The 18,687-nt window shown below is 47.3% G+C and overlaps 1 protein-coding gene across 3 annotated transcripts in view; it reads left to right on the top strand.

Annotated features, from left to right (window-relative positions):
- The first annotated feature begins 877 nt into the window (after window positions 1-877).
- Window positions 878-18,687, top strand: part of DUSP29 (dual specificity phosphatase 29) — a 29,227-nt gene continuing 11,417 nt past the window's right edge. For 2 of the 3 annotated variants that reach the window (XM_075422909.1, XM_075422910.1), the window contains exons 1-2: window positions 878-984; window positions 9,475-9,688. In XM_075422909.1, coding sequence (XP_075279024.1) covers window positions 9,513-9,688 — 176 coding nt within the window. In that variant the 5' untranslated portion in view covers window positions 878-984; window positions 9,475-9,512. Of the gene's footprint in view, window positions 985-9,474; window positions 9,689-18,687 lie in introns of those variants that run through there. The other variant, XM_009941545.2, reaches the window with a different exon arrangement.

The following is an 18,687-nucleotide window of genomic DNA, read 5'->3' as shown; positions in this document are numbered from 1 at the left end:
CTCGGGGAGTGACGACCCGTCCCCGTGCCACGCAGACCCTTCGCCGCACACCTTACATAGCCTCCCCTCACCAGCACTGCCCGTCTGCGGATCGTCTTACCCGTCTTCCCCCTCACTGGGTCGCCCGCGGGGATAAAAATAAACCCACCGCTGCTAGTTTCTGTTACGCGGGGTCTGTATCTCTTCCTCCACAAAGTTTCTCTGTTATCAGTATAGAATTAATTTGCACAACAGCCTTCCAAGGTAATGGGGAAGGCACAGCAGGTTTCTAACACCTAAGCTCTTTCTCATTTTAAGAGCGACTATCTGAATAATTGGCAGGGAGGAGCTTGGCTGCTCTGCAGCACAGAAACTTGGCTAGAGCGATGCCGTTAGCATGAAACGGCAGCAGATCCGACGCCCAGAACTTGAGCTGAAACTGCTCTTTACCACTCCGCATCTGTACTGCGGTGTTAGCCACGGGCCACGACCAGATCTGGTCCCGGTACTTCTGAGACGAACTTTTATCTTTTAAACAGATGGGAGATGACAAGGGTGGTTGGAAGGATTTGAAGTAACGTTAAAAATAACCGACGTATTCGGGAACTTGTGTCCCACTGAAAATCCACAGCACCTACCTGCTTGTGCACAGCACAACAGAAAACAGCCGTGAAATGCTCCTAACGCCATGTAGCGTTGGGCTCCACAAGGGGATAAGATCAAAGATGAGTTCCATTGCATTACGGTCGACACGCGGGCACCGCGTTCTTGGTCGCACCCAGGCTAGGTGACTACGCTGCCAGGGTTAATGTTTCAGGTCACATTAGGGAATAGTTTGACCAGCAGATGTAAAGACCGGCCTTTGGAGTGGGTAGTGCTGAAGGTCAGAGTCAGCAAATCCTCCTCCAAAAATAGACTCCAGTGGCAAAGTCGGTAAGATTTCCTTTGTCACTCCGCCGCACTTCGCAGGAGCCAGCTGCCCAGAGCACCCACCTAAGCCTGCAGGTAAGGCTGAGCAATATCCATTTTCTGCTGTGTTTCTGGTGCTCCTTTTGCTTCCTTTTATAGCCTAGTTAGTCAAGCAGGGAGAGGACTGAGAGCTGGCAAACTTCCTAAGGTAACCGGTAACTTCATCAACTTGTTACAGAGAGGAGGGAAAAAAAAAAAGAAACAAACTTAAAACTATTGCAGAGTCAAAGAGGTTTTGAAAGCATAATTTATAATTTTCTAAAAAAACCGAATTGGTCATGTTACAGAAATGACTTTCTAAAATACGAAATGAGGTGCCAAACCAGTATTTATCTTAAAGATAACTTCAATTTAAATCTGAAGAGTTAGGAAAAAAAAAATGCATTCTTCCAAGCTTTTGTGACACTGGTCCCAGAATATTTTGCTTATTCTTCAACAATTGCTCCACCCGCCAGTCAAATCTAACTTTTCCAACTGAATTACGATTCTCTCAGATGATGCTGTGTTTTCAGTTTATTTGGGCACTCTCGTACTCCTTCATGAAATCTCAGCTTAGTCTGTTTTAAATTAACCAGTTCAGTCAACAATAAAGACTGAGGGCAAAACCCAAGTTTTTAAAAAGTCATCAGCAGCTTTGAAACTCACTGCAATAGCTGGTTAGTTTGGAATACTCACAGCAGGAGGGTCTGGGAAATCACTGCACAGAGGCTGCGATTCTTCAGGTTTTAAACTCTTTAAAGACGAATGCACTGGATGAGCTATTTCACAGCCCCCGAATGCTTCAAGCATCAGAACGCAGGGGTGAAATGAAGGGACTGAGGTCAAGTGACAGCTTTTGGTGAAGACCAGGACAGGAATAAGGGACACAAGGTTGTGTTATTCTTCACTTCAGTATATGACTGCAGGTACCCCGGGGTTTTCCTGTTTTGGATCTACACTGCTTCGCTTCATTCTTTTAGGGCTGTTTTAGAGAAAGGTGGTTTTTTTTTTTGAAGGACTTACTCCTCCTCCCTCCCAAGCAGTATTCATACAAAATGCATTTTTTCTGGCCTGGCACTGGGGGAAGAGGAGCCTCTGCAGCACTGTGCTTACCCAGGGCGCAGCGAGCACCAGGTTACGCAGGAGAGCACGCAGCTCCCTACAGCTATTGCCAGCCTCTGGAGCCCGAGCACAACATCACAGGGAGGGCATATCAGGGAGCAGCACTTCTCAATTTGCTTCGTTAACTCACCCAACAAAGCAAGCTTCTGTCACTGCAGCTAACCGACTCTCAGCCCACGTACTTCGAGGCGCGAACAGCTTAGAAACCGAAGCGCTGTTTACCCTCCTCCCAAGCGCAAACGCTGCGCTCCAGACAGCGTGTCCATTGGCTCCTCCAAGGAGAACTTTCCAGTTTATAAAACAAACCTCTGCTTAGTCATACTCCAAAAGGGCAAGTACTTTTTCACCCTGAAGGGATGTACCTGGCACGCTGGCTGGAAATGGAAGAACAAAACATTTCTCAGGAATTCAGGGACTTGCTCAGCAGAGCTCCTCTCCCTGTTGCCAGAGAGCCTGGGCCATTACAGCTGATTTTTGTCTGCCTTCAGCACAGAGGGAGCGCTGCCCTGGAGACAGGTTAGGAAACTGGATTCAAGCCTTCTGCACGTTGTTTGGAAAGTGCAGGAGAACTGGTATTCCCTACCTTTATCTGCTCTCAGGTACTTCCATCTCTTGTACATGCTTGTACAGACACTATTTCTCCACAAAGATCTTATTTAAGATAATTATTAAATTGAAAGAAATATGTAAATAAAAATAAAAGCAGTATTTTTGCGGTTGTCTGGAAGGCAAGAAGGGCTCAGGTTCGGACCTCCTGGATGATAGATGTCCTCTGATTTCAGTGGCCTCGAATTCTACCTGATAAATAAAAACATTCAAATAAGTCAGCTCCCCACACAACACCAGAAAATGGGAATCCTTTCTCAGCAACAAGCACTTCAGGCACAAAAATGATTTCTTTACCATAATTAAGGGGGGGGGGGGGGGGGTGTTCCACTTCATTGTTCTTTCAAGTTTAGTGTCCAATCAGTCCCCAGTCGTGACAGTCAAACCACCGATTTCAAGGGCACCATGTTGATCTCCTGCTGCACTGGTGTGGGCATAAAGTCTACTGGAAACGTCATTGCTTCTGCAGACTTCTCACGAAAGGCCCAGAGCTGACAGGCAGACAGTCTGCTTTGGTTATCTTCTTTCCCTCCCTTGGCATCTTGAAAATAAAAAAAAAACCCCACCCTTAAGAAATCACAGCTCCACGCCTTTTTCAGAGCTGTCATGAGGAAAGAGGTAGGAAGCGAATCTGAAAGCATCAAAACAGGAATAAGATTCAAACCTATCCCCACATTTACAGATAGGTTACATATTTAGGTATTTGCTGGATGCTGAAAACCTTAATTCCCAGCTAAACCAGCAGAATTTGCAATTGCTGGGTATTTTCAGGTGGAAGTAGCTTCTGGGCCACTCTCCGGGTACAAAAGCGAGGCTGGTGTGCTTGTGCACAGCAAATACTAAATTTAATAAAGCCAGCATCAAAAGCCCCACCAGCCCAGGTGATTGATGTCATACGGGCTGGGAGGACTCCCAAGAGCAGGAAACACGTGTGGTAAAGAATGTAAACTATTCTGCGGTATAAATATGGCCTGAAGCGGGCACTAAGGCAAGGCAGCCCTGTGCCCCACGTCAGGCAGGACAGAACAGCTCACGGGGTTACCGTTATTCCTCCCGCAGGAAAAAAAAACCATCTTCTGTCCCTGTTTTTGCTCCCACCTTGGATTTGTTTAGCTTCTCTCGTTGCATGTTCGTACCAACACCGCCGGGCCCCGACCTTCCTGGTGATGTGTAGCTGCAGGCACACGAATACAACTACGCGTTGGCAGCTGGAGTACATAGGCTTGGGCAACCACGGCGATGGAGGAACCCCCCCGGGTCAGGGAGGGCTACAGAGAAGAAGGGGAGAGGGTGCATAGGTCCTTGCAAAGGACAAAGGCAAATGCAATCCTTTTCTGTGCATGTCTGGATTTTTTTCCCCCCTCCTTTTTAATTTTAAATCTCTACAGCTGACTTGGATCTTAACTCCCAGGCATAAATCTTGCCAAATTGTTTGGCATCTTTATACACAGCGCTAAGGCTTGCACAGCACATCGAGCCAAAAATATGAAGAAACACAGTATCTTGTTATGTAGATAATGACTTATAGCTTTCAGTCTCAAAGTACTCAGAAACTTCCACCGCATCTGCCAAACCAGCACTAGAAACGTACATGCCACCACTGAAGCTCTTACGTTCACCTCTAGATATGAAGCTCAGCTTCTTCCCCCCTGTCTGTGGGATTACCAAACCGTGGAGCTCATGGACCGACGCTTCCAAAAGCAAGAACAAATGTGAAAATGGGCCACCACATTCTGTGACTTCCCAGGGCTCTCCTGGAAATTTTGGGTTAACTGGAGTAGTTCAAGGGACTCAACAAGGTGGAGCAAGAAAATCTTTCACTGTCCAGCCACTAGACTGTGTTTACTCTCCGAACTAAACTGTAGATAGACAGCAGATTTTCCTTTTTTCCCCTTGCGCTTTCTTTCCTTCCTCCCTGTTCTGTTAAAAATAAAATAAAAAGAGCTAAAGAGCTCTAAAAGAAATTTCATTTGGCAGCTGTAGAGTGGCTAGCGAACATAAAGAAAAGATTCCTTTGCTGTGCCTAATGCATGCTGCTTATCCAAATTAGCCACACAATTACTTCTATCAATGCAAAAACAGTTTAATGTTTTTTTCCTAGTGCACAGCACTTGAGAACGACTTAAAATGCAGTGTAATTTGCCACAGTGTATGTCCTGAAGTGGCTCGCTAATGAAAAGAGGATTAACTCTCCATTATTCTGAATTACCATTTTGTGAAACCACTAACAATATTTTCATTTCTATACATATAACCCAAGGGGGAAAAATATTCCAGTCATCCAAGTGATTAACAAATAAAATTCATTAGATAACACGCACTTTGGTCTTATTTATGAAGAGAAAGATTAGGGTATAAAAGTACAGATGGCTGAATTTTTCTCATCCTCGTTCCAACAGGAAGGGAACTCCTGGCCCCACTCCTTGCTACACCCCAAAGTTGGGCTCAAACCCACGTACATCACTCAGCCCGCACTAACTAGTCCAACTCGAGCTTTCCCTACCTGGGCTTGTGCTAGACAGCCACCTTTCTCTAGACAAACAGTCATCCTTACATCCACAACAGCACGAAGAACAACCGCCAAACCAGAAATCCAGTCCACCTTTCCCTTTTTAATCTACGTGGGGCGGCCCAGGGAGCAGCCAGCCCTCGGCTTCGTTTGGCGTAGGCAGAACAGTCCATCAGAGATGGGGTGAGGCATCTTCGGTTCCCAGAAAGACACCAGCCTTTCCATCCTCCTCCCCCGCCAACCGAATGCTTCATGGCAATTAATTCCAGAGCTCAAGTAGCAAGCCAGCCCCTTTTTCCCCCCTTCCCCTCCCAGTTAAACTCTGTTACTTCTTAGTCCAGAGTCAAATCTGAAATACATGTTCTATTCGAGGAATTCCAGCTGATGCTTTCCTGCGCTCTAATTCAATTTAAAAATCCCTGCAGCAGATAACATTGGCAAGGCATAAAAGACCATGGCTTAACTTGAAAGCTCAGGAAGCATATGGCTTCCCAGGACAGGCAGAAACGAGTATTTCTCAGCAGAGGTCTAACTTTCAGAGCACTAACCCAGCTTCAAACCGAGACGGTGTCAGGGTACCCCAAACGATCGTTTCGCAGACGTAGCTCCCCCATTTGGAGGTCTGCAGCCTATAAGCCGGACCGTCGGTGGAACAGCTCAATGCGCCATGGCCACCGAGCGAGCGCGATGACTGATTTCATCGCTTGATGACTGATTTCATCGCTTTCTCGTCTTTCCTTTGTTTCCTCCCCTCCCATTTTACGGAGCCGTGAAGAAAAGCACAGTCAGTCCTTCAGCATCGAGGCAACAGGCTCTCAGCGGAGATAATTCCTGACAAGACAAACAGCAGTTCTTATCAAGCTCTAGATAACAGCCTATTCACTCCCAAAGTCAGACCATGTTAGATTTGTATCTCTGTCAGTCTTATCAGACTTAGCAGTCTTACCGGTATTATCTCTACTGCTGAGTTTGCATGTAGAATTAGCATAATTCTGCTACGGAAAAAGGCTCTACTGGGGAATGGCTACTGGGGGCACAGAGATGGGGCTTGGGGCTGCTCTGAGGCACGCAAGACCAAGCCCAAGGTAAATCTGCTAGAAGGTGGAATTCTCAGAGGCCTTTACACATCTCGGCAGAGGATCACTCAGCTAAACATCATCATCACGTTTTAGGAAGCTTGGCTGAAAGATAGATCCCCTTGCCAGTGAAAGCACGCCAATTTTTGAACAAAGGTGTACACATGCCAAACAAAAAAAACACAAAAAACCACACAGCTCCACAATCTTGCCTAGCTTTGGAGAAGGAAAGCAGGAATCATTTGGCTTTTTCAAGTTTTGCAAAGAAATAGAACATGACAAGCACAAAAGAGCCCAAGCTGAGGAAACAAAACCCATGGGTACAGGAGATGTCAGTGAAAAATGGTCACTCTGCTTGTAGGAGAGCTCTACAACAGCTGCATGAAGGCATCAGCCAGATTTTTGTCATTAATAAGACAGAAACGTCACCAGCGGCCAACGTAAAAAATTTGCGGGAGCCATGACAGTATTTGTTGCCCGCAAGCAAGGCGGATTTTGGGCAGGCTGTACTCTCACGCTTCGTGAGACCAAGCCCAACTCCACCTCTTCTTGTTATGAGTCTCCTACAGAGCTGCAAGGTTCAACGTCTCCCTTCAAGGGGACAGGAGACAGGAGCAACCACTGCCCTGAGACACCAAGCAGTGCAGCAGAAGCAAGGCAGACCCAACAGGGAGACTGATCAAAGTCTGCAGCAGAAGGCTGGAAACATGGAAGAAAGGGGAAACTTGTTTCAGAGGGTAAGAGGGGAACATGGTTAAGTGACAGTTGGCAACAGGGCAAATAGGAGGTGAGGCATGTGGCCAGCCTCACACTCCAGTTCCTAGAGATTTGCTGTCGTGTTAGGATCAGCTGCACGAGCAGTTTAACTTCCTGCTGATGACCTGCAGAACAAAACATGCTTTGCCTTCAGAAACATCCAAATCCACAGGAGAAAAACAAAGGAGACATCACAATACCCATGTACCTTGCAATTATCCTTCTCCGTCATCGTGCCTGGATCTGCGATATGAGAATTTGTCCCGTAGCATGCAGAGTTTCCGGCACAGAATCAGAGACTGGTAGGGGTTGGAAGGGACCTCTGTGGGTCACCCAGCCCAAACCCCTGCCCAAGCAGGGTCACCCAGAGCAGGCTGCACAGCACCGCGTCCAGGCGGGGCTGGAATATCTCCAGAGAAGGAGACTCCACAACCTCCCTGGGCAGCCTGGGCCAGTGCTCCGTCACCCTCAGAGGGAAGAAGTTCTTCCTCATGCTCAGCTGGAACTTCCTCTGCTTCAGTTTGTGCCCGCTGCCCCTTGTCCTGTCGCTGGGCACCACTGAAAAGAGCCTGGACCCATCCTCCTGACACCCACCCTGCAGATATTTATGGGCATTTCTAAGGTCCCCTCTCAGCCTTCTCTTCTCCAGGCTGAACAAGCCCAGCTCCCTCAGCCTCTCCTCACAGGAGAGATGTTCCAGTCCCCTCACCATCCTCATAGCCCTCCACTAGACTCTCTCCAGTAGCTCCTCATCTGTCTTGAACTGGGGAGCCCAGAACTGGACACAGTACTCCAGATGGGGCCTCACTAGGGCAGAGTAGAGGGGGAGGAGAACCTCCCTCGACCTGCTGGCCACACTCCTCTTGATGCACCCCAGGATCCCATTGACCTTCTTGGCAATCAGGGCACACTGCTGGCTCATGGTTAACCTGTCGTCCACCAGGACGCCCAGGTCCCTCTCTGCAGAGCTGCTCTGCAGCAGGTCCGCCCCAAGCCTGTACTGGTGCAACTGCTAATCTGGACTGAAAAGCTCTCATGTACACCTTTATCACTTCTCAATCACTCCCTTGTTTCTTCTTCTTTACTGATAATACACGGATGTACTGTACCTCAGCTCTCCCCCTGAAAGATTTTCGTCAAGTAATCAAAAAATTGAAGTAAAAAATAATGTGAATCCCCTTTGACCTGAACATGCCCAATGCTGCACGCGTGGGGGTACCGTGGGAGAGCACAGAGCCATTCCTGAGCTAAGGAGCCCAGCACTGCACTCCTCCTGCAGTGGCTGGTGCAAGGGTTTCCATGTCACAGGTATTTTACTGGGCTTTACTTCACCTGAAGGGGATTAGGAAAGTTAAACATGGACGCAAAAAACCCACCTGCCCAAAAGATAAGATTATTCTTGCAAACTTACTGGTACCTGCCAAGTCCAAAGACAGCGTCTTCATAAAGGTATGAATGGGGGAGGTGGCGAGACCCAAGTCAGTCTCTGGCCTTGAACTTCAACCACCAGCTTTGCGAAAACCCCAGACGGCCCTCCAGGCTCCTGCTGCTGGGGGGTCAGTGCCCAGAGCGCTCAGCCCCCAGGCAAGGCACAGCCCCCAGGCAAGGCACAGCCCCGGGGCAGTGGGCAGGAGGAGACCACTTCACCGGGCCCAAACTGTTGGCTCTGCAGCCGAGCAATGCGAAGTCTGCAGGGGAGAGCTCAACCAGGACAGCAGCTGAGGAAACCACAGCAAGCAGGGGAGAATCTGGAGCTTCAGGAGATGCTCGGATTTTAGCTACAGGATAACATTACTCCTTCACTCCCTTCTGCATGCTCATCAGGGCTTCTGCACTGGGCATGTATGCATCTAGGTTAAAAAAAAAAAAAAAGTGAATCCACAAAGAGGGAAGTCCTTGACCCCAACCTGGCTAAAAAATATTTTACCAGTCAGTGGTGCTGCAAGAATGCAAACTCCCATTCCTGCAAAAAGCCAGCGCACAGGGCTGCATTAAGATCCTGTAGAACAGGTGCACCCAACATTCACCTGAAGGGACACATTTAATCTCTCTGAGTCGCTGCAAATCATGTAAAGGAGAAGCCTTTATGAGATTCACAATTAACGATAAAGAAACATCTTTAACTCCCCCAGCTCTGTTCCCCTAGCAGCTCTAGATCCCTTGAATCAGGCTGCTAGACCTACCAAATTCTGACCAGTGAATTTTCCAGGAAACAAATTCCCAGCGGAGACTGAACTTCAGTGATCACAAACCCCTGGCTTTCATTCCCACTGCTGGTGAGCTCGTCCAGCAAAGCATTCCTCGCCCAGTGCAGGGGAAGCAGAAATTCAGGAGCGAGTCTGTGTCTGCCAGAGAGTCGGAATGTCCATCTCACACCATGCCCAGCCCAACCACACCTGGCCAGCGTCCCACAACCAGAGCAGGAGTCACTTGCTTTTTGCTTCCTCAGGTTAACGTTCTGTTTTGGTTGCATTCCAGTTGCTGGCTCCTCCTGAGCACACCACTCCACAGACAAGATGTCATCAGCAGGTTTGAATGCCGCGAAGAAAAATGCCTACAGAGCAATCCAAGTCGACCCTGACGAGGGTTACTGCACCCCAGGTGCATTTGAACTGGAGCGACTCTTCTGGAAAGGATGCCCGAAGTACACTCATGTCAACGAAGTCTGGCCCAACCTCTACATCGGAGATGAGTAAGTGCACACAGCTCCTCTCCTCATAGCAGATGAGTAAGCGTACATAGCACCTCTCTACATAGCAGATGAGTAAGTGCACATAGCACCCCTCTTCCACATCAGAGGTGACTAAGCTGTACCAAGTACGGCTTACCAACGGAGCAAGGCGTTTCTTTCCTCCTCCTACCCATGCGTTCGTGGTTAGCAGTGATGATGTGATGAGCTACTGCCAGATGCCAGAGCTGAACGGAGCAACTGGAGCCCGGTGTGGCCCGTACAGATATTTGCACAGTGATGGTTGCTGTGTGGTGGGGTCTGCTGCGGAGGACTCAGTAACAGGAGCGGCTGCAGCACCGGCGTAGGCTGCGGAGGTTGAAGCTAGTCATGATCTATTTTTAAATGTCTCAATTCAAGGAGTGATTTGTCATTTATCTCTGAGAGAAAGTCCTGCCACGGTTACACTGAGAGAAGGGCATGGCCTAGATGTGTTGGACCACAGCTTACGTTAGTTTAAGCCTAAAACATAATTCTTGAAAAGTGACTGAAGAGACAGCTCAGCCCACAGTGATATTTCCACATATCCAAGCCTGTACTCGTGTACAGGGAGTACTCCGCATTTCCAAATTGCTCAGGAGATTAAAACAAACAGAACCCTGCGGAAGGCAAAGCTGCTGAGATGTGTCTCACTGATCAGACCAAATGTGATTTCGAAAAAAACCAAGCCCACAAAAGAGATCTCACTCTGCTGAGCACAGGACGAAGCTAGAAACAGCCCACCCTGACAAGCAGAGACGACTGCTGCAGCAGGGAGTCATGCCATCAGAAAGGCCCCCAACCCAAACCCTGAGCAGAGCAAGAGAGCTTTTCTTACCCCTTCAGCATTATTGGTCCCCTTCCCACTTTCCTCTATACCCTGCACTAACATAACATTTATGTCACATCATCACTGTAAGGCATAAGCAGGAGCCCCACTGGCTCCAAAGTTCTCAGTATTTTTTTTTTTTTTTTAAAAGGTCCTAAAATTTATCTGTTGCCAGCTTATAAAAGAGGAAAGACAGACAGCTTTGGAAGTACAGGACTCTTAATATCATCGAACAACTAATTCTCTGGCACCAGAGGCAACAGAAAGACACACAGGAGTTCTGGGCTTTAACCAAGCCAGGCCTCCCACTGTGAGACAGAGAGGGGAAAAAAACCCCCATACATATATATATATATATATATATAAAGCCCCCATATATATATTTTTATATATACATATATAAAGCCTCCATATATATATATTATATATATTTTATATATATATATATATATAAAGCCATGGGAAGAGCCTGGCCAAACAATGCAGGAACAAAGCAAAATGGGCTTGAGTTGTCCTCTCCCCACCCTACCCTGCCCCTCTTGTTAGATACTTCTAACTCTAGATACAGGGTAAATAACAGCCTCTTCTGGCACTTCTTTCCTATTTCCTCGTTCAAAATCAGCAGCAGAATTATTCTGAATGAAGCCGGTGGAACAATTTCCCCCTTACCTCTGTGATGCAGCTACAGCTCTACCCTCTGAGCACAGGGATCTAACGAGACAGCAGGTCTCTGCACAGGCAGTCTCTGAACCCAGGACCCAGCCACCGACTCTTCCACTACACCTTGTAGTTAATAGATGCTAGGAGGTGCGACTGAATACAATACGCACCTGGACTCTGCACAAACAGAAAAACCAGCTTCTTGAGAAGTACACCCACTTACGCCGGGCAGTTTTTTATTTCTGCAGGGGACAGGTCTTAAGCCAGGCAGAAAAGCAACGGTGCTTCAAGGGGAAACAAGCACCCCGCATGATGGGGACAAGAGAAGGAGAAAGCCAATGGAGATGGAAAAAGAAGTGGGGAGTAGGTGGGGGGTGAACAGAAGTAAAACTTCACCAGAAAATGGGGCTCCCTGCACGAGCATGACAACTGGCAGCTGGGCAAGGGCAAACTTGACATCCAGTAGCAGAAAATCCGAGACAAGAACTGGTCTGTAAGCAAGATGCAGCTTTCATTACCACAACTAAAATTTGATTTGAAGCAGGTGAAGTTCCAGGGGCCTCTACATCCTCCCTGGGCCAGCTCCACATCTTGCTTCTGACCAACAGCTTCCCCCTTCAGTGTGGCAGGGCTTTTTTTTTTTTTTTATTGTTTCATTTTAAGATCCTACCGTAGCACTGGTTGCCAAAGAGCTGCCATGGAGACGTGAACAGATGTTGGGTGCATTTGCATCCTTAGCCATGCTAAATTAAGGTTGATCTTGAAAGAATTTAGTGGAGCTCATCAACAAAATCAAGTGAACACACACATGCAGAGTTTATCTTCGGAGCCTTCACATCTGTGGTTCATTCCTGCCTCCTGCACTTACAAGGTTAACAGGACTTGTGACTGCTTATGGAAATGCTAATTAATTACCCTTACTACGTAACCACATCTTCCTTCTAATGCAATACAGGCTATCAAGGAGCCCTGCGAGGCCACTCAATCCTTTTGTTACAAGGCTTCACTGCAGATGTTGCCCAGAGGCAATGAAATCTCCATGAGCCTGTCAGGCCCAAAATAATCAAAGCCTCAAAATATAACATGCTGTGTTCAGCTCCAGTTGAAATTTTCCTCCAGCAAGTTCCAAGGACTTCTAAAGACCAGACACTGGAACTTGTAGGAGACAGCCCAGCGATAGGAATAAAACGCACTTTGCCAAGATTTTGATTCATCTGCTACCAGGATTAGTGCTTGCATGTATCCTCCTCACATCCAGCAGCCTTCTGAAGGGACAGAAAACAGCTCTGTCTTGATCCTTTCTTTCACTGGTCACCAGGTTACTTGCACGGGCAGTTTTACTGGCTAATCCCAAGCCAGCTTGGTTCATCGCAGTTACCTGGAAAATCTCTGCCAGTTCTGCAGCTTGGAGTTTCTTCTTGCAGCTCTTCAGTTTCTGCCTTCTTACCTGAGATGATGTTCATGGTTCCACATATCTGAATTTCAAGTTATGTTTTTGCTGAATCACAGAATCACAGAATGTTCGGGGTTGGAAGGGACCTCTGTGGGTCACCCAGTCCAACCCCCTGCTGAAGTGGGGTCACCCAGAGCAGGCTGCACAGCACCGCGTCCAGGCGGGGCTGGAGTATCTCCAGAGAAGGAGACTCCACAACCTCCCTGGGCAGCCTGTGCCAGGGCTCCATCACCCTCAGAGGGAAGAAGTTCTTCCTCATGTTCAGCTGGAGCTTCCTCTGCTTCGGTTTGTGCCCGCTGCCCCTTGTCCTGTCGCTGAGCACCACTGGAAAGAGTCTGGCCCCGTCCTCCTGACCCCCACCCTGCAGATATTTATGAGCATTTATAAGGTTCCCTCGCAGCCTTCTCTTCTCCAGGCTGAATAAGCCCAGCTCCCTCAGCCTTTCCTCACAGGACAGATGCTCCAGTCCCCTCATCATCCTTGTAGGCCTCCCAAGATTTTGTTTGCCTCTTAAGCACCCTCTTGATCTCATTAGGATTGAAGGCCTGATCACAGTTTCAGGTCCTTCTATGTTCTCAAACTACTTCCAGAGAAACAGAAGTCTTTCGGAGTCTTAATTCCTTACAGGTTAAATACGAAAAATAATTTTCTGGATATGCAGCTGAATTGAGCTTGCACTTCAAGAAAGCTATGACCTGTGCTTGTCCCAGCAGAGCCCCAGGGCTTATGGTCTTGAGAACTAACGCAGCCAAGGTTCAACAAGACACACGAGTATCTCAAACCTAGATTGGACTGTATGACAATTAAAATACGTAACTAAACTTTAAATATATGCTTAGCTAAAACTCATTCTCTCCTCTCCCCTTTCTCCAGAAAAACAATACAGTATGGCTTTTTCCAAGTGACTAAGTAGAAAGACAGTTCATACTGATCTAGAAGAAAAAGGACGGGACTTGCTCAGAGTAGCAAACAGTTACCTCCCACTGTTTGGCATTATGAACTCCTAGGATCCACACCAGTATTCATCATACAAAAATAGGAATGGATGCAGATTTAGATTATAACAACACTCTTGAGGACATAGTTTCAACTCTGTTGGTACGAGACTCTGCCAGTTGTAACAGCAGTTTAACAGTCCAGAAAATCAGATTTGTTACACTGGACCGTACGCCTCAAAGCAGCAGCCGTTCCCAAGACAAGTAATGCTTCCCCACATGACGTCATCTCTGGCTACAGGTGATGTCCAACACTCGGGGAGTGACTGAAGTCAAGACCAGGAACTGACTGACAATGTGACACGTGTTTGATGCCTTTGCTGGACACAAAGCTGATGGGTATTCCCTGTATCTAGGTTGTATCACTTACAAAACCAACATCCACTGGTCCAGGCATGAGAAAAATGGATACTAAATCTTCTTCTACCACATACTATGAAGTTCCTGCTCAGTATTTTCAGTGGTACCTAAAAGTTCTTCTAACTCACACTGAACAGGAGGTGTCCACAGAAATGGAGCAACACCTCAGAACGAAGCGGGGATACAACGCCGCACTCTCTCTAGATTGCCTCAGTGATGGAGTTACCAACGGAAATTGGGTCAGTATTATTGGAAATTCTCAACATCTCTCCTCAGGAGGGAGAACTGACAGATTTTCTTGAGAAAGTGTCAGTATTGCCTATATTCAGGAAGCTTCTTTCTGACACTGACCATCTGGTAGATCATCATCCTGCATCGAGCTTTCCTTCAGCGCTGAAGAAAATGGAAAAGTTTGAGAGACGATCCCTCTCCTGGCAACATTGCCTCAGATTTCCTCGCGTTCTGTCAATCTGGGTCACGACAATCTGTGGCTTTAACGGTCTACACTGAAACACGTTTGCATTGCTCAACCTTCACGTGAAGCTTAAAGAGACTTGGCTCCACTTAGAGCTTATACGCACCACCAGTCGTCTGGTTGGCCAGTACCAGCTACAAGCTGCTGACCTGCCTGCTGTGGGAGCTGCTCTGCCCACACCCTCACCAGGTGCTTCCCTTCCTTTAGATGAACTTGGGTTCTCATCATGAGGTGCCTTCTCTTCCCTTTGTTAGCTGCTTTAATACTTGATTTTGATGCGGAGGTGCAGGCTGCAGAGCCTGCAAGTTGTTTTTCCCTCTCTTGCAGCTCCATCAGTTTGGGCATCTTCCTCATGAAAGCAGCTGGGACTACAGCTTGTTACGACAGTATTTCTGCAAAGAGAGAGAAGGGCTTTGGTACGCTGGAGAGGGCAACTTGAAAGGAAGGACTTCCCTTCACGTTGTAACTACTTACATTGTTGCTTCCAGGCGGCAGCAGAGTTTGCAGCAGCACTTGCTTTTAACCTTACCCACCTCAGCTTTGAAACCGGCGGCAGGCACAGTTAAAGTCCTGGGCAAGCCCTTTGCTTGCCCTTGTGCAAGCCAAGAGATGTAAATAGTCTTTTGGGAACCATCTCAAAACGGATGACATTTTTGTTTGGGTCACTTCTCCCTCTTGATGACAGTCTGTTATCATCAATATACCCCTATGCAAAAGTGATTTTATCTCCAATTTTCACCAGATAGGTGGCATTCCTGTATCAAAGTACTCCCCCTTGCCTCAGAACTTTAAAAACAGGTTTATGAGTCCATCTGTCCTACAGTAAATGCAGGGTCTGATTCAGCAAAGTACTGAGCTTTTGCTTAACGTGCTTTGCTACAGAGAGCAGGACTTCTGGGTGCGCTTAACTTTCAGCATATGCTTATGTGCTCTGGATTGAAGAGCTGATGAGTTTCTACATGGGACCGATCTGCCCAGTTCATCTCTTATTAAACTGAATTACACTGAATTTTTCCCTGCTACCTCCCAGTGCCACACTTCACCTTCTCCGCACAGGAACACGTTCGAGGCAGACACAGGAGACCACAGTCGCACCGTGTAAAAGGGAATCGAGTGCTGACAGCGCAGATGGGGGAGATATACAAACTGAAAACAACTGCAAGAGCAGTCAAACGCTTCTGGCTTCACCTATGCTGGCATTTGTAGCAAACTCTTCTTTACAATGGCTACTCAAACATCAACCATAATCACAAGGATGGAAATATTAATTGGAATTTATTGGGAAACAGCAGCGCTCAAAGAGGGAAAAAGAGGAATATTGTTAGCTTGAATATTAAACTCTGGTAGCGAGCCAACTGCAAGGGAAAAAAAGTTGTGCCATTTCTAGCTGAAAGTGAATTACAGAGTTATAAATCCTCCAGTAAGGTATATGACTCCAATACCCCTGCATGCTCCTATGCTATTAGTCACCTCAGCCAGTCCGGTAGTTGCAGATATTTATGCTTGATTTATTCCTTCCTTTCATCTAAAATACTGATACCTCAGGCATGGTAGAAACTGCAAGGAAGACCTAAAGCATTCCCCCCTCCTTGGGATGTAACCAAAGTATCACGCACGACGAAACACAGCAAAAAATTACGCTCCAATTAAAGTGAACAGATAACGAGGGACACTTCCACAATGGCATCTACACTACAGATCAGCTGAGGTTGGAGAGCAAGCCAGTCCTCCCCGCAAAGCTGGAGCTCACCGACAGCCAAAGCCAGCCCAAGTGAGCAGTGGAAGGGCACAGGAACGTTTCCATTTCCAGGCACATGGGTCCCCCTCTACGAGGGCTTAGCAGCCTACTTCTTGCTCTCTGTTAACTGGCAACCAACATGCTGCCGACACAGCATGACCTCGGGTTTAACTGCCTGTACTACGGCAGCATCAGGGTCCCAGCGCAGGCCAACCCTGCCCAGCAGTATTCATGCTCAATGGGCAAGGTGAAGAGACAGCGGATGGGAGTGACAAAGCAGAAAAACATGGGTCAGTATGACAAGTGTGGTCCAGCTGGGCTATTTGCCTAGCTTCTGGGGAAAGGTTTGACATGGAAAACAAAAAGAAAAATTTTAAAAAAAAAGAACAGTAGAGATACCTTCTGTGAAAACATAACTATCGAGTGCAAGACTGGGGGGATGGAAAGAAAGGAGGAAGAGTGTAAGCGCTTCCTAATCTCCATATCAAGTCTGAAACCAAGCACTCTTGCTCTTGAAAAATCATAGCGCCACTTCAGCTTTCTTCAAAGAATGCAGGTCCTAAAGCCCAAGGCAGGCACCTCCTGCAGTCCTGTGAACTCTATTTTGTACTGCAAAATAACTGCTTCCTCCGATCTCTACACACCATTATGTACTAGAAACGTTAGAAAAAGCTTTCCATAGACAATCTTGTCCGCGGTATCTGCCTGAGGGAAAGGTACCCGACTTCCTCTTTATGGATTACACGCAATGGCTCAGCCCGCAGATGCCACAGGACCTACACCGACCACGCTCCACTTTGCAAGGGCAAATGGTTTGGGTCTTGGTTCAGCTAACAGGTTCTACAACACCCACACACAGCAGAGTCCGAGTGTCTGCTCCAGTTACAGTGTGGGGATCTTCACAGATGTGAGTGCTCAACACCGAGCATTTGTTTTCTGGAAGTTTTCTAGACCTGCAACATCAGCAGAAAGAAGAAAATGTGCATCCATATGATAAAGATTATATTGGGCAAGGTTTCACTGAGTTCAAAGGGATATTGCTGAATCAGTTTACATATCAAGCATAATTAAAAAGCAGATAACATTTTCAAATCAGCCTATTCCAAGCATTGAGGAAAACAGTGTAAATTCTTCAGTGCCCAAGCCAATAGAGTAGATAATGCTCTAAGTATTTCCTCGGTACGCTTAAAATCCACTTTACAAAGAAGAGATTTCACAGAAGATGATTTAGTGACATCTAAGCATTTACAACAGGCTTTTTGCAGCAGCATTCAAGGTCAATCCGCTGCTGCTACTCATTCCATCTCCAGCCCAAGCCACGTGAAGCAAAGGGAGCTAACGGAGTAACAACGTGCATATTCCCAAGCTCCAACAGGCCAAGGGCTGGACGATGCCAATGCAAGCTGTGATGCACAACGAACACCTAGCTGCCTTGTCTTCGGTTGATTGAATAAAAAGGGAGAGGATTAATCCCATCCTGGGCCACAAATCCCCAATATACAGCTAAGGGCAAGACTGGGAGGTGGAGGGGGAAGTTCCAAGGAGCTCGGCCAGACGGAGCCGACCGCTCGTGCAGTTGAGGGCAGCATCCCTTCTTTCTGAACTCCTGTTCAAACACCAGGGCCACTGAATTCTTAAAAAGGAGATCCTAAAACACATAACAAGATTGTAAGTGCGACTGTCAAGCCAATGCATCACACGCACCCACTGTGTCTAAAGGCAATCTCCTGAGAACCTCATCAAGGAGACGGGCAAATTGGATTTCATACGAATGCAACAGTGTCTGATGTTAACGACTGTCACGTGACCTATTGCCTGACATTGTCCTTGCTCGGAACGACTTCATCATTTAATTCAAATGCTATTTATTAGCCTGAGCGGTGCTCGCAGAAACCAAAGTTTGGCAGTATCTACAGTCCATCACAATCTGTTTTTCCACCGACCTTAACTCCACTGCAGCCCTCCTTGCCATTCAGCACGCAGGACTCCCCTTGCAGGGCTCCAGCTGAGCACAGATCTCTGACCTGAAGCCATCCATATTTCACTGTTTGCTGGATACATGCTTTGGGCCAAGTCCGCTGAACTGAAAACGTATTTTCTCTATCCCAGTATGTGGAAGGTGAAACAAAGTGAGACTTAATTTGAAAACCAAATCTGTAGTTCACCTCAAGCACGCCAAAGCCAAGGGAAGTAGTCATTCACTGCCCCTCCGCACTCCAGCCAGGACATTTAATCTAAGTACTGGCTATCCTTACAGTCCAGAACTGAAGTGCCTTCGCTGGCAAAGCATGTAGAGCGTTATCCACCTGAAGAGAACCCTCTAGCGTGAGTCTCCTAAAAGGAAAAAGACAAAAGAAACATCTTTCTAGGTCAATCACTGCAGCAAGAACACAAAGGGAAGGGGTGAGCATTATTTAACCTGAGGTGAAGGTGGCAAGTCTCAGCTCCAGCAGCAAGATGCTGCTATTTCTCTG

This window comes from Opisthocomus hoazin, chromosome 6, assembly GCF_030867145.1.
Source record: "Opisthocomus hoazin isolate bOpiHoa1 chromosome 6, bOpiHoa1.hap1, whole genome shotgun sequence".
Taxonomy (NCBI): Eukaryota; Metazoa; Chordata; class Aves; order Opisthocomiformes; family Opisthocomidae; genus Opisthocomus; species Opisthocomus hoazin.
Note: the sequence above shows the minus strand (reverse complement) of the source record. Positions and strands in the feature narration are given on the sequence as shown.